This window comes from Corythoichthys intestinalis, chromosome 12 (genome assembly GCF_030265065.1).
Source record: "Corythoichthys intestinalis isolate RoL2023-P3 chromosome 12, ASM3026506v1, whole genome shotgun sequence".
Taxonomy (NCBI): Eukaryota; Metazoa; Chordata; class Actinopteri; order Syngnathiformes; family Syngnathidae; genus Corythoichthys; species Corythoichthys intestinalis.
Genome location: NC_080406.1, coordinates 37,636,642 through 37,651,058, shown reverse-complemented (window position 1 = coordinate 37,651,058; position 14,417 = coordinate 37,636,642). Strand labels below are relative to the sequence as shown.

Genomic DNA, 14,417 nt, shown 5'->3' with positions numbered 1-14,417 from the left:
TCAACATACGCCTTATATTGTTTGTGGTGGTATTTCGCTAAATGTTTGATTAGGTTGGTTGTATTAAAACTTCTTACAGCTTTACCACCACGCTTGACTTTATTGTGGCATATGTTGCACTCTGACTCTTCGTCTTTGTCGTCCTTTAAGGTGAAATGATCCCACACAGCTGACATTTTTACCGATAAAGTCTCTCGGTAAATTGGGAGACGGTAATGTAGTGTGTTGAAGGTGTGCCGTAAAATACGGACCGGATTTTAAGGTAAACCGAAGCAAAAACTGGAATGGATTATGTAAGTCGGTGCGCTGTGAAACCCGGACCGGATTAAAAAAAAAAAAACTGGATCGGAAGTCTGGATCGGAAATTTTCCGTGTCGGCCGATCCAATACCGATGCGCATTTTTTTGCCCATATCGGCGTCCGATCCGATCCAAATATCGGATCGGGACATCTCTAGTGTTTAGTGTGTCTAGCGGAGGTAAAACATGTTTTTTTTTCTCTCTCTGGCAACTGTCTGTGTTGAGAAAGAGACTGTGTTTACAATGTAAAACTGAGACAAGTCATACACATGTGCTTTTATTGCAAATAATTCAATTATTTTTGTTCTGATGGTAATAATGTTGAGCTGTGGCTGTGGGTTTAGGCTCACCTAAAGGGATGCATTTATTTTGTTTTAAAAAAAATATATATATATATTTAATTTAACTAAAAATTACACTTATGTTCCAATTTGCTAATATGTTTTGAAAAATAAAAATCCTGTTCAATTGAGTTTTTTTTAAAACCCAGATATCTCAAAGTAACACATTTTAGAGCTGTAATTGCCATACCATCATCAAATCAATGAATGGATGTGCCAGAATTTTCTCCAGTTAAATGTGCAGAAGACAGAGGTGATCATTTTTGGGCCAAAAAAGGAAAGGTCAAAGATAAGCAGCCAACCTAGCACAATGTCACTTACAGCTACAAATCAAGTCAGAAACCTTGGCGTAATTATTGACTCAGACCTAAAATTTGATAGCCATTTAAAGTCCGTCACTAAATCCGCTTATTACCACCTAAAAAATATAACCAGAATTAAGGGGCTTCTGACTCAACAAGACATGGAAAAACTTATGCATGCATTCATTTTCAGCAGATTGGACTATTGCAACGGTATATTTACAGGTCTTGATAAAAAATCAGTCAGGAAGTTGCAGCTGGTACAGAATGCTGCAGCCAGAGTCCTCACAAATACAAGGAAGCTGGACCACATTACACCAGTTTTGAAATCGCTACACTGGCTTCCAGTAAGTCAAAGGATAGACTATAAAATACTACTGCTCGTCTACTAAACACTTAATGGCCTTGGACCAAAATACATGCTTGACTTGTTAGAGTCCTATGAGACATCTAGACCCCTAAGGTCGTCTGGAACCGGTCTTCTGCATGTTCCAAGAACAAGAACCAAGCAGGGTGAGGCAGCATTTAGTTATTATGCTCCTCACCTCTGGAACAAGTTACCCGAACGTCTGAAGTATGCTCAAACTGTTAGGTCTTTTAAATCAGGGCTAAAAACGCTTTTGTTTAGCACTGCATATCTATAACTGTCTATATATTTCAATCTACCTGCTTTCTATTCCTCTTGTTTTTATCTCCATTGCTGATTTCAATTATTATTATTTGTAGTAGTTTTATTTTTATTTTATTTATTTATTTTTATTCTGTGATTAAATGCGATCTTTTGTTTTCGTTTCTACGTTGTGTTGATTTAAATGTGATTTTTATGATCTTCATGTGATGTAAAGCACTTTGAATTGCCTTGTGTTGAATTGTGCTATATAAATAAATTTGCCTTGCCTTGCCTTACCGTGAAACCGTGATATTTTGGCTTAAGGTTATCATACCGTCAGAATATTACACCAGCACATGCCTACGTGTGACGCAGTTTGGAACATATGCTTATTCACTTTTACAGCACACAGCCTATCGTTTGCATTGATGCTGTTGAGTGCGTTCTGTTACGTTTCTGACTTGGAAACTATATGTCTGCAAGTATTTTACATCCATACCAACCTCTTAATATGCAGTTTATGTGTGTTTAAGGGGTTAAGCTATATGAATGAATTTGTTAATAAGTACTGCTGTACAGAAGCTAACATGTACTTATGGCTCAAGTAAGGTGTGGTGTCTACATGGTATTTGAATACCGGCGTGTGTTGTGCAGTTGTATTGAATGCACGTATGTTTCTCTGTTACAGTTTCACAAATTATTACATATACAATCAAGAAAAGACCAAGTCTTGTGTTTTATTGGAGGACATACTATGTTAGCTGGCTGTTGAGCAGTGCACAAGGAAACGCACTGTTTTGGGCAGTACACCTATATATGTTCTTTATTTTCTAAGAGTTAAAAAGTAACAAAATAATCCAGAAATCCAATGGCATTGCCAAAACAAACAAAAATATACTGTATGTTTTATCCTCCGCAACACTCCCGGAAAAAAAGGAAGAGAAAGTACTGTAAACAGTAAGGTACTGTAACATGTTTAGAACTTTTGTTCAAATTTTTTAAAAAAAGGGAAAAAAATGGGGATCGGATCGGGACTCAAAATCAGGTGATTCTGACACGGGTGCAAAAATATGCAATCAGGACATCCCTAGGCCTAAAAATGTTTTTGTTTCTTTACTTTTTTAATGTTGTGTTTCTTATAGTGCTGTGATGTACAGTATCAGAGAGTTTCTAAGAAAGTGCTAGCGTGGGTGGTGTTCCTGCGCATGTTTAAAGGCAAAGTATAGGCTGTTGAGTGAAGTTTTGAAACCAGAAGTCTCAGCACCTGGCAAAGTGATTGCTGACTCACTGCTATTGATCAACAAGCCCATGAAATCTCGGCAGACATACACCATTAAGGTCACTTTGCACTATTGGACTGTAAAATCTCACTTAGAGAGAAGGTAGGGTGTGGCGGTCCAAAGAGAGGCTGGATGGTGAGCAACACAAAAAAATCTGCATCTGAGATAAATGTAGCAGACGCAGAGTAAGACAATGAGCATTTAATATGAAGAGAGTTGTATGATTTTTGTTTTGATTGGTGCCAATGCACAACAGGCACGTTTATTCACAAATGTCAGTGACGCTCTCAAATAGATGGGCAGGACTTAAAACTGGAGCACACTTGAATGTCACAGCAGTTAAACTTGTGGTACAATTAAGACTACGAAAGGTCAGTTCCTCCAAACACATGCAGCCTGGAGAGTCTCTGCTGAATACAATTAATATAACTGACCAGTGAACGAGATATAACATCTAGAATATGCAATTTCTGGAGAAAATGAGCTCATGCTTTGCTCTGCTGGTTGGTAAACTTCTGAGGGGCCATTCCTGTTGACGTTTTGGCATTTACATATCACATCCAGTGACTTTGGGAGGATTTACAGGGCACTTCCTGCTGATTTCGGAGCATTCTCCATTTCTTCCCGTTGGTTCCTGAGAAATGAGATTTTGGGTCACTTCCTATCGATTTTTAGGCATTTCAGGGTCAATTCCTGTTGATTTCAGGTAAATTACAGTTAAGTTTGGTGCAATGTGATATCGTTTGTCAAAAATAATTACCACCAATGGTTTTGGGGGGATGGAATGGATTAAATGGAAAACTGTGATTTGTGGGTGTTGAATTTGCCATCGGAAATGAATGGAGGAATGAATGTGGCCAATGAAAATGAAGGTTTTTGTCAAATTTTGGAGGAACGGTACGATTTTTGTGTGTCTCGAGTTTATGATTATTTATTTAAAAATGTGAATTGAAAGAAAAATGTAAGTATATAGCATTTGAAGCATTAGCATTTTAAATGTTTTTGCCATTGGGAATGATTTTTGTTGTTGATTCAATTGAAGAACCTGTTCTTAGAGCAGCTGTGAAGGATCCCCACAATTAACAACTAAAAAAAATGAATAACCCACCCTGCTCTACTGTACACAAAATAACTTTTTCCCCAAAAATTGGTTCATGTGTTAAAAAAAGAAAAAAAAAGTGTGGCGAAAGCAAGTGTGTTAGGAGGAAATAAATGGTAGTTTGAAGGAAGGTAAGGTGATACCACAGGAGATAGGATTAGTTTCTGCTGCAAATCCTGTTGAAAAATGAGCACAACACACCATAGCTAATACACAGGCAGTAACACGAACTGTACATCTATATACTAACTCATAAGTTTAAAGCTCACACGCTGATTTTTCCAAACCATAGTGTTCTCTACAACTGAGCTTGTCCTTGAAAACGCAAGGTGGGTAGTTGATAAGAGGCGAAAAAGAAAGCCAGTCAGAGGTGATGCTGGAATATATAGCACTATAGAGAGAGGGATCAGCAGAAGAGGTGCAGTTAAAAGTGAAGAAAGATAATTTACTTTTCTCTAAGCTTCCTCCCTGCCACCCAGATAGTATATCCCTGTTCCGCTACCCCCCACTTTGCAATGGGAACCCCTCAATGTGTCTGTCTGTCTGTCTGTCTGTCTGTCTATCTCACCCCAAACTTTTCAACTTCAAAAAGTTCCCCTTTGAGGATTACGTGGAACAAAGAGAGGTGAATTCCAAGCAAGACTGGGGGAACAGACACAAGTGGGAAGTATGGGAAAGGTAGAAGTTTAAGGGCTTACAATTAAGAGATATAGGAATGACAGAAGGGAGGGCTGAGGCAGCAGAAATGGGAGTCTTAGGTTGGAAAGAACTGTCAGCTCCTATTCCTAAGGTAGAAAATGTTATAGGATTTTTATTTGGGGATTCTGGCAGTCATTTTATTTTTGCTATCTCTCAGGCAGGACGCATTAGAGCAAAAACACACGTGGAAGACATGCAACCGCTACGTTTCAGTCACAAAGACATTGACACAAAAGAAAGCATGGCTATTAAGAAACCAAAATATAGAACAGTTTCTTTTTTTTTTCCACTGGATAGTAATATGGTCACGCTAGGCTTTTTGTGATATTAACACTGGATACCATTGACGCTGATAATCGTCTATTCAATGCCAATGGAGATGGAACGCTTGAATATGGATCTTCAGCTAATCAATATTGAACAACAAATGTTGATAATACAAATGTTGAGGCGCAGGCAACGCAGAAGACTGCTGCGGAGGTGGTCTGTCCGACTGTTGATGCCGCACAGAGACTGGCAGTCACATTACGAATCTTAGCATTGGGTGGAGGCCAACAAGCTGCATTGTCCAGCATTTTGCCCGATTTCTTAGCCGTTACCTACAACCAGTCAGTGGGAAGCCATAGCAGATTTCTGGCAGCTATGGAGCTTTCCAAACTGCATTGAAAGCCTTGATGGTAAACACATTATCATTAAAGCACCGAGGCACTCTCAATCAGTGATGATGTATCAAGTGTGTGAACTGTCTATTGAAAATTAAACATCAAAACAACTCTTTTGACACCAAACCTGTGCTTTATTCTTAATATGCTTGAAATGCAAAATGTAAATAAGTCACACATTTACATATGTATAAAATAAATGATGAAGTGCACCAACCAAAATACGATATAAAGTGTTAAAAAGCTAGATGTTTTTGGCCGGCTGGGTCAACGCTTCGTGTGGCCATTCGCTTCCGAGCACACACATACTTGTCTCCGAGGTTCTTCCGTTTTTTTCATGCATTTGCTGAACACCAGCCCCGTATTTTCAGCAATGTACTTCCACAAAATGCTTGACATTTGGCAATCTTTATAAAACCTTGACGAAACATTGTACAGGTGGTAGTACTTGCGGACCTTTGACGATCCTCTTGTCGGCTTGGTCCATTTTTGAGTCTAGCGCAAGAATGTTTGTAAATGGCGGTGTTTTCACGCTGAACCAGAAACAACAGTCTGAGTGGACCAATCACCGACCATTTGCGTCACGTCACCACGCGTTGACGTGACACGTATTTCGAATTTTGTGGAGCTGCACGTCAGGCTACGGCGGAGGGTTGTAAATCGGGTCTTGTCAGGTTTGCAGGCAGGCAGGTGGTGTGTGGACCCAAATGCAGGGAAAAGGAGAAGAGGCAGGTAGATGGTGCAAAAAGTATTTAATTAAAGCCAACAAAAAACAAAGTACAAACAAAACGACCGGGGAATCCAGCAAATTAAGTCAAACAAAAGTCAGGGAACTAACAAAAGGCTGGTATCAAAAACTTACTAAGGCTGAGGAACACGAGGGCTGTGACGTAGGAACGGGCAAGAATTGTCCCTGACGTGAACATGCACATTCAAAATGTCGCGACAAGGAGTGAAAAGAAACTGGGAGCTTATATACACACACAGACAAGGGGTAACGAGACAACGTGGAACAGGTGGGTGGCACAGGAGGATGCAGATTGGAGGATACAATAGGAGCAGGCACATCAGGTGAAATCAATGGGCAATCACAGGGACACACTAGGAGGCAACCAACTCAAAACCTAACAGGTCTGCCTTGACGGTGTAGGTCTGCCGCAGAAGCATAACTTAGCATTTAGTTGAAAAGTGTCAGGAAAGATTTTCCACCATTAACTTATTGGGTGCCAAAAATGAAACAACTTTTAAATCGACCATACAGTAACTTTGTCAAATTACCAGTATGAATAGAACACTGAAACTAAGGAAACAAATCAACAACCTTCCTGCTGATTTAGCAGCTTTATTTTTTTCCCCCCTCAACTCATTGGCTGCCATTTATGGAGATAGACGTTCAATCCATTTGCTATCGTTCGCTGCCAACCTCTTCCAGTCCAAATCTATTACCATCAATCGCACTGCAACGTGATTAACCGGCCCTCTGTCAATGGCAGTGAAAGAGTTAAATGATTTGAAAGTAAAGAAATACAAGGCGACTATTTATACAAAGTTAATAGTGTGCACACTAGCGCAAATACAAAAGACTAAGACCTACTGGGCACATCAATGGACAAGAAGTGTGGAAAATGGGGGCAACATTTCCTTTTGTGCTGGATGACATGCCTTTTAAAAGGGCAGAAAGAGCAACAGTGAGCCTTTTTTGTTGGGTATGTGATTGGAGTCCATGAACAGACACGTTTAAATATACGAACTGCCAAATGCCAGAAGGTCAATGGATAAGCTACACTTGTCAACAATTATGAAACATTTGACTCTTATCAGACATTGCTCTGAAAATCTGTAGCAATAGATTTCTATTTCAATCTGACCTTATATACTACAGAAACCTAATGAAAACTAACCAAACATTGAACAATTGCCAATTTCTCGATGGGCTGATTTTGTTGAAAGATTTGAGAAATTAGGATCTATCATATCCTGGTATTAGACTTAGCTCCAGTCCAGGTTGCATGAAGTGGAGTTGAGACAAACAGCCAAAAAAATGAGTGTTGTGGGAATGGACCAGAAATGTAAGAGGAGAGCATGATGGGGATTAGAAAGTCAGTCACTTAATTTCCTGGCTAACCTGTCTATGATTATCTCCCAAGTGGGGAAGGACCGCTTGAAGTCTGGGACCAGACTAATCCATGGTGACTAACCTCCACCTCTCATTTCCTCTAGATTAACTCACTCTGCTACTTAATGAAATGGTAAAGGTGGACAGATATTAACTTCAGAGTGAGAAGGAAAAAAAGTGAGAAGGACAGATTAACCGTGGAGACCTACCACCCAAGAAAATAAAATAAAAACATTGTAAAACTAGAACAGATTGCAGACTTGTGTAAGGATGAACGTTTAGGACTATTTAGACGAATGGATTGACTCATTTTTATTTCGGTGGTCTGTGGAGCCTCTAATCCTGCTAAATACTGAAGAAAAATGTCAAACTAAATAATTTTTACTTTATTAAAAACATTGTTATCACCAAAAATGCTGAATGGTATCTATGTCAGGCAAACTACATAATGGCAGAATCAGCAAAAAAAAAAAAAAAAAAAAAAAATCCCGAACAGTTACTTAGGGAAATTCACTTCAAAGTTTGCATGTTCTGAATGTTTTTGGCTCGTATTCCCATTTCCTCCATGTGCCATCCCTTCAATAAAGTGGTGTGTGCGGGGGCAACTGGGAACGCTCCAAGCTCCATGGATAATAAGAATAAGTGGTATGGATAATGGCTAGCTAGATGGATGGTCTAGTGTCAAGGCTCCACTATAATTGAGAAAATGTGCCAAAGAAAGGATTGCCAAGTCTTAAAGGAGCTGGCAATTGATAGAAAAGCCAAAATTGAAAAAGTACAGCAGGGAGAGACATCTACTAGTCAAATCAAATAACAGATCCTGACTACGGAGATAACGATTATCTTTAGCTAATGGATAAGATAGGATGAATACATATGTAGTGCTTATACTTTGGAGTGAGAACACTTGGGCGTAGCTGCATATATTTTTTTTTAAGGGGGAAAAAAAAATTTGCGGAAAAGTATACTCTATATCAGGACTGGGCGATTTTAAGATCGAAAATAGAGTAAAAATTTTTGAAAAAAAAACAAACAAACAAACAAACAAAAAAAACATTCCAATGCTGATGGTTTACTACACTACAGGTGAGTTAAACTGTAAAGCTAAACACACTGAAAGAAAATGACATATTATGCAGAAAAAATATAAAATAGAATATGCTAATATACAACAACAGTAGTCACCACTGTATAAAAGTAAGAGTAAAAACAAGTAAACAAACAAAAAAAAAAAAAGTTGAAAAAAAAATTGTGAAAAGAATTGCAATCGAACAATACGATTTTTTTCCCCCTTCATTTTTTGGGGGGTCAGATGGCCCAGCCATACTTTATACTGTACTTATATTTTATAATATTATGCATGTAGGCAGAAACACATATATTTAATACAGAGTACATATTACAGATGAACAATAACTATCAGACCCACATTGAGGAAAAATGAAGTCCATTCATCAGTCTGTTATTGACCAAGATTATGCATATAATGCCCAAGTTTCAAGAGAAAGAAAAAGGAGTAGGCATTCAACACTCCAAAATTCCTTCATCGCCTAAATTTTCATTAACGCTGTGATGGAGGATGGAAGAAAAGCGAGGTATGTATGTGTGGTAAAACATGTAGTCTTATGGAAGTTAGAAAATGGTTACACGTGAATCCTGTTTTTTGGGGAAAAATAATGTTGCTAATATGCATAAAAACTAGGGCTTCAAGATGTTAGCGTTTGTTCGGACCCAATGACATTTGTCATGCGAGTTCGACCAGTTATCGCAGTGAGCCCAAAATAAACACAGTTTGACAGAAAAAAAAAATGTATTTATATGCGTGTGTGTGTATATTGAACATTCAATATATACTATACACCATTTACAATCTTATTGTTTCCAAAAAGCAACTAGTGCAGCCGTCAGCCTGACCAGTGTCACGCCACTTGACCAGCCTCTTGCCCAATGCCCTGCTACGCCACCGGCTGGGCCCCAGCTGGCCAATTAGCTCCCCCCTAGTGTGGAGAACAGCCAATGAAAAATCCCTGTGACATTTCAGTTCATCTGAACCCACAGATGGGCGGACGCAGAATTAAAGTGATGAAGAGGAGAAGGGGAGGGCTGCGATTGAGAGTGAAAGTGAAGGTGAGAGGGACTTGGCTTTCATTCCCCGTCACTATTGTAACATCTTCATTGAGTTCGCGGTGGGAAACAAATGTTCAAAATTCCAAGTCGACATGAGAGTCTGATTGTTAATTATATTAATAATGTAAAGCTTTTAGGATACAGCATTCCTAGATATACATACCAACTAATTTGATTCTGGATAAAATGCTTCTTCAGTTTATCGTGTCAGAACATGATGAATCGTGTCTGTTGTAGCTGGGATCAAGACCCAACAATCAGTCAAGTAGTCATGGGTCACCCAACAGCAGAGCAGCTTTGACCCAAACTTTATGAAACCTAATTATAGGGAGTCATACATGTTTAAAAGTGATAACTCATGACATGTTGACTCATTCTTCTTCTGGCAGTATACATGCATGTCTGCTGACGTACTTTCAAGTGTTGAATAAAAAAACTACTGGGTGTCCTGATTTGTCAGCTGCATGTTTTCAACCTCTCAGTCTACTCTGTGAGCAATCAGCAGTCAGACCAGCAAGGCACCAGTGCCAGACAGCGAGGTCAGAGTTATCCACTAATCATATTAACATTCCTCGGCAATAACACAATCCAACTCTTCTTTTCAGGCAGTCTCTCCAACTCTAACCCCTGACTTTCCGATCGCAAACCATTTTGTTCTATTCAGCTTTATCAAATTACCAGCTCATGGAAATTAAAAAAAAAAAAAAAAAAAAATCAAATTTAATTCTGTGGTTGCACTATCGAGTATTATCGACAGGGAACATCTTTAGTTGGCAATATGTAAGCAGATTTAGATATATCAAATAGTGACTGACGTTAGTAGCACATACTGCAAAGAAGTCCTTTGTTGAACTCAAAGATTTAATTGATTTCGTGTCTGACCTCTTGCCTGGTCATTCTAAACCTTTCAACCCCTTTAAGTAAAGCAGCTTGGAGCGGATTTAGATGCATGCTTTGAATTGTCGCATTGCTTAAAATGTCTTTCATAATTATCTTCAACTTTCTATCGCATCTAAACTTGGTTAATCATTCGTTGCCATTAATGTCAATGGACAAAACGGTTGTGTTAAATATGAACTGTTATGACATTGACCATACAATAACTTGGGCATTTTACCACTGACAACAATGAAACAAAGGAAACGCATGATCAAGTTTCCAATATTTTGACTGCTCTAATACTATTTCATAAATTAATTGGCTGCCAATGACAGCGGTAGAGGTCAAATTCTTTTTTGACTGGGAGGGCTGAAAGCGGTCGTTCGCTTGCTGCCAGCCCCCCAGTCAAAATGGGCCTGTCGCGATAACACATTTTCGTAGGCGATATATTGTCCCATAAATTATTGCTGATACGCGATATTATTGTCAATTTTTTCAAAGCAATTGACGAATGTAGTGACAACACATCCTAATAAATCACCTACTAAAATGCAATGAATTGTTAATCTTAAATAAAACTTTCTTAACTCATTCACTCCCAGCCATTTTCACCAGAGCAAGGCCCTTCGCTCCCGGCCGTTTTTCTGGATTTTGACTGGTTTTGCAAGGCCCACAGAAAATGCTGTTCTATTGCTGTATAAACATGGAACCCACCAAAAGAAAGATTAGACTCTCTTCTTTCAGCAGAAAAAGAGGTAAGTTCATATCTTTTTCCATTTTTTAGAAATCAGCATTAGAAAATAGCTTAGTTTGAGCAATTTTCCAATTTCTGATGAAAAAAAAAAACGGAGAAAATGAGCTTTTTGTAAACCCATACATTTCAAACATAACTTTGACTTTAACACAGCAATGTTTTGCATTAGTTTCATCCCAAACATCTGAATAATGTTTTCCTTTTAAAAAATATCATAATGAACAAGACAAATAGAGCTTTTGATAGCAAAGTAACAATTTGTTTACACATGACTACTGAGAGATGACGCCTGTTGTCGCCGAGATGTCGCCGTTGTCGCCGCGTCTGCCGTGTAAACTTTTCCTTCATTGTTGTCTGTCTCACAAAGATGGATTATTTTTTAATCTCTGCGGGGTCTGCTTGGCGAGCCCGCTGCATGGTGTCTCAGTCGTTGTGCTCCGTCGTCCAGCGCCTGGCATTCCAGGCGTCCTCTCCGTTGTTTTGTTCGGTCGTCCGCCGCCTGGCATACTGCCCCAAGCGCTCCGACCGTGCTGCCTGGCCTTTCATTGCTGTTGAATCAGGTTGCGGGTCTTTGCAAAATGCGCTACTGCCCTCCAGTGGCCAGTTTTATTACTTTAAAATGGGTTTGGAGGCTTGTTTTTTGTTTCTCAGATTGATCGCAAGCTATAGATTTTTCTTGAAAAAAAAAAAAAAAAAAAAACATACGCAAAAGACGTATAAATACATTTTTGGGACAATGAAGCATTTAAAAATAGAACGTATTTATACGTTTCTGGGAGTAAATGAGTTAAAAGTTTAAAAAAAAAAAAAAAAAAGCATAACGAGACATTTTAAAGCTAGTTAAGTGCAGAATACGTAATAGGCAGGGGTGCACATAATTTTTTTGCCCAGGTTCTCAGAGGAGGACCTGGAGATGTGACTTGGTCCTCATTGAGCTTGAGAGCCGACCCGCCTGATGCGATAAATTTATGACAAGCTTTACTTAGAGCCAATTAACTTTAAATAATTATATTAACAATTAATGCTTGATTAACATCAACTGGCACAACAAAATTGCCATTACTTTGAAGTGAAATGTAAAGAAATAAGAAGCACCAATTCAAAATAAAGGGCATTATGCGGCTCCCACATTAACTCCAAGCCTTTTTAAAAGTGGGATATCCTCCTCATAAGACCTCATTGAACGTGCATGTTTAGCTTTGTAAAATGCGAGCAAAAACACGTTTGTCAGTGCATGTCGCTGTTCATTACCTTTATTCCGCCACTTGTCCATAGGGCGAGTGGGGTCCTGTTTGACATCGATAGTTTGCTTAATTGCCACATGCTCTCTGTTTTTTTTCGTGCTTTTCAAAGTTTGGATGGCTGAAATTCTTTGACCCTACATAAAATGCGCTGCTCTTATCGGCGACATTGGGATTCTCATGGCACATTTTGTACCGCATTTCCGTGCGAGCATCATTTGCTTCTAGCCATGGTACCTCCTGTAGCCACTTTTCAGCAAAAGTCCTTTTTTTTCGGTAGCTCCGGTGACGTCTGTCGTCTGTCTGTCTTTTGACGGGGGTGGGGGAACACGGAAGTAATTTAGTGATGGCCAAATGAAGCCTCATGAAGCAATGAAGCTTTGCAGCCAATTGGTTTGCACATGTAGCAAAGCTTCATGGTGCTTAATTTACCCTATGGCCCCATCAAGTGGTCTAGAAGCCCAAGAGGTCAACATTGTTAAGAATTCAATGGCTATTTGCTTAAGACAAAGATATGAATGTGCTTGTGTTAGTAATTTAGTATATGAACAAAATACAACAACTGCTAAGGGTAATTTGTTATTCATTTTTATTTAGAAATAATAGCTTTCCCACAGTGGCTGGCTTTAAACAGTTTCTTTTTTTTGGGAAAATATTTCACCAGCTTTAGAAAATATTCTTTCACAAGGCACAGATGAAGCTGGGGTGCAGAGAAATGTGAGTGCCAGTTTATATAAATTTGGGTAGGTATTCTTTTGTGCCTCCCAGTACACCAATGGATTGGTCATTCTGTTGATGTTTGGTTCAGATAGGTACACACACACACTCACATTTATATTAAAGTAGTTTTTCTCCCTTACCTTATTGAAAGCAATCAAATCAAAATGTTCCCATACAGGGGAGGATCGCTCTTTTCGCGCAGGTTCCATCGCAAGCAAAGGACAAGGCTCGAAAAAAGATTGCACTGGTTGCACTGTTGCGCACAGATGTAACAAGTACAGGACCCCGAAATCCACAAAATGTGAGATAACAGGCGATCGCCATTGCGTTTTGCAACCAATTTATACCATAGTCTGTCCTGTTTTTGCAATGTGCGCCAAACGTTGGATCACTTCCGAAGCACTCACGAGATTCAGCCGGCCGCCGGCGAGGCTTCCCACGTCATCATTTCCGGGTTTTGCCGAAATGAAGCGCGCCTCGCTACAAGCTTCGTGGAAACCCCCCTCCCATTACTCGACACAAGCTTCGGAACCTCGGCTCATTTCGTCCCATCACTAAAGTAATTACTCGGTGTGGCCTGCCTCTTCAAAATTTTGAGAAGTTATTTTCTCGTGTCCGCCGCAAATACAGCGGTCAGCCATCGGCACGCAAAAGCGTATGGAAGCCGTTGAGGGCCAGCGCATTTGTCTACGTCCAGTACGCATGCGCGCATGCGGACCACTTATGTGCACCCCTGGTAATAGGTGAGAAATCCAATCACATTTTTGTTGTCTGCCAATTGGAGCTCATTAAAAGTGTTTATTTGAACCAAAATGACTGTCATTTTGTCCTGCAAAGTGTGCATGTTAACAAATTTGAGCCCAAATTAATGTCATTTATTACATCGTATTATCATTGCCAATCAGATTTTTCATGAAAGAAACTAGTTTCATACAAAATCAACACACACAAGTACCGAGTGCACGCAGAGCACAAAAACACACGCACGCACGATAAATCGCAGCCGGGAAAATACCGCCCTCATTTTTATTTACCGTGCAATAATTCGACTTATTGCATATTGCGACAGGCTTAATTGGACGTCTATCGCCGTCAGTGGTACTGAAACGTGATCATTCAATGCCAGTCATCCCATTTCAAATTACGTCTATCGCTGTCAAAGGCAGTGAATGAGTTAAAAAAAATGTCTGCCATTTGAAACTTTTCATTTGATTTTTTTTCCCCTTCACATTGGATATTTTTTGATGACTCTTTGATAAACTGCAGGAGTGTAGTCTTAAAAAGGGAT

The 14,417-nt window shown here is 39.3% G+C and overlaps 1 protein-coding gene across 5 annotated transcripts in view; it reads right to left on the bottom strand.

Annotated features, from left to right (window-relative positions):
• LOC130926807 (partitioning defective 3 homolog B-like) overlaps nucleotides 1-14,417 on the bottom strand; it is a 221,383-nt gene that overhangs the window by 52,506 nt on the left and 154,460 nt on the right. For 2 of the 5 annotated variants that reach the window (XM_057852053.1, XM_057852054.1), the window contains one exon: nucleotides 3,094-3,466. The exons of the other annotated variants lie outside the window; for them this stretch is intronic. In XM_057852053.1, the coding sequence (XP_057708036.1) occupies nucleotides 3,380-3,466 (87 nt within the window). In that variant the 3' untranslated portion in view covers nucleotides 3,094-3,379. Of the gene's footprint in view, nucleotides 1-3,093; nucleotides 3,467-14,417 lie in introns of those variants that run through there. 5 annotated transcript variants of the gene reach the window in all.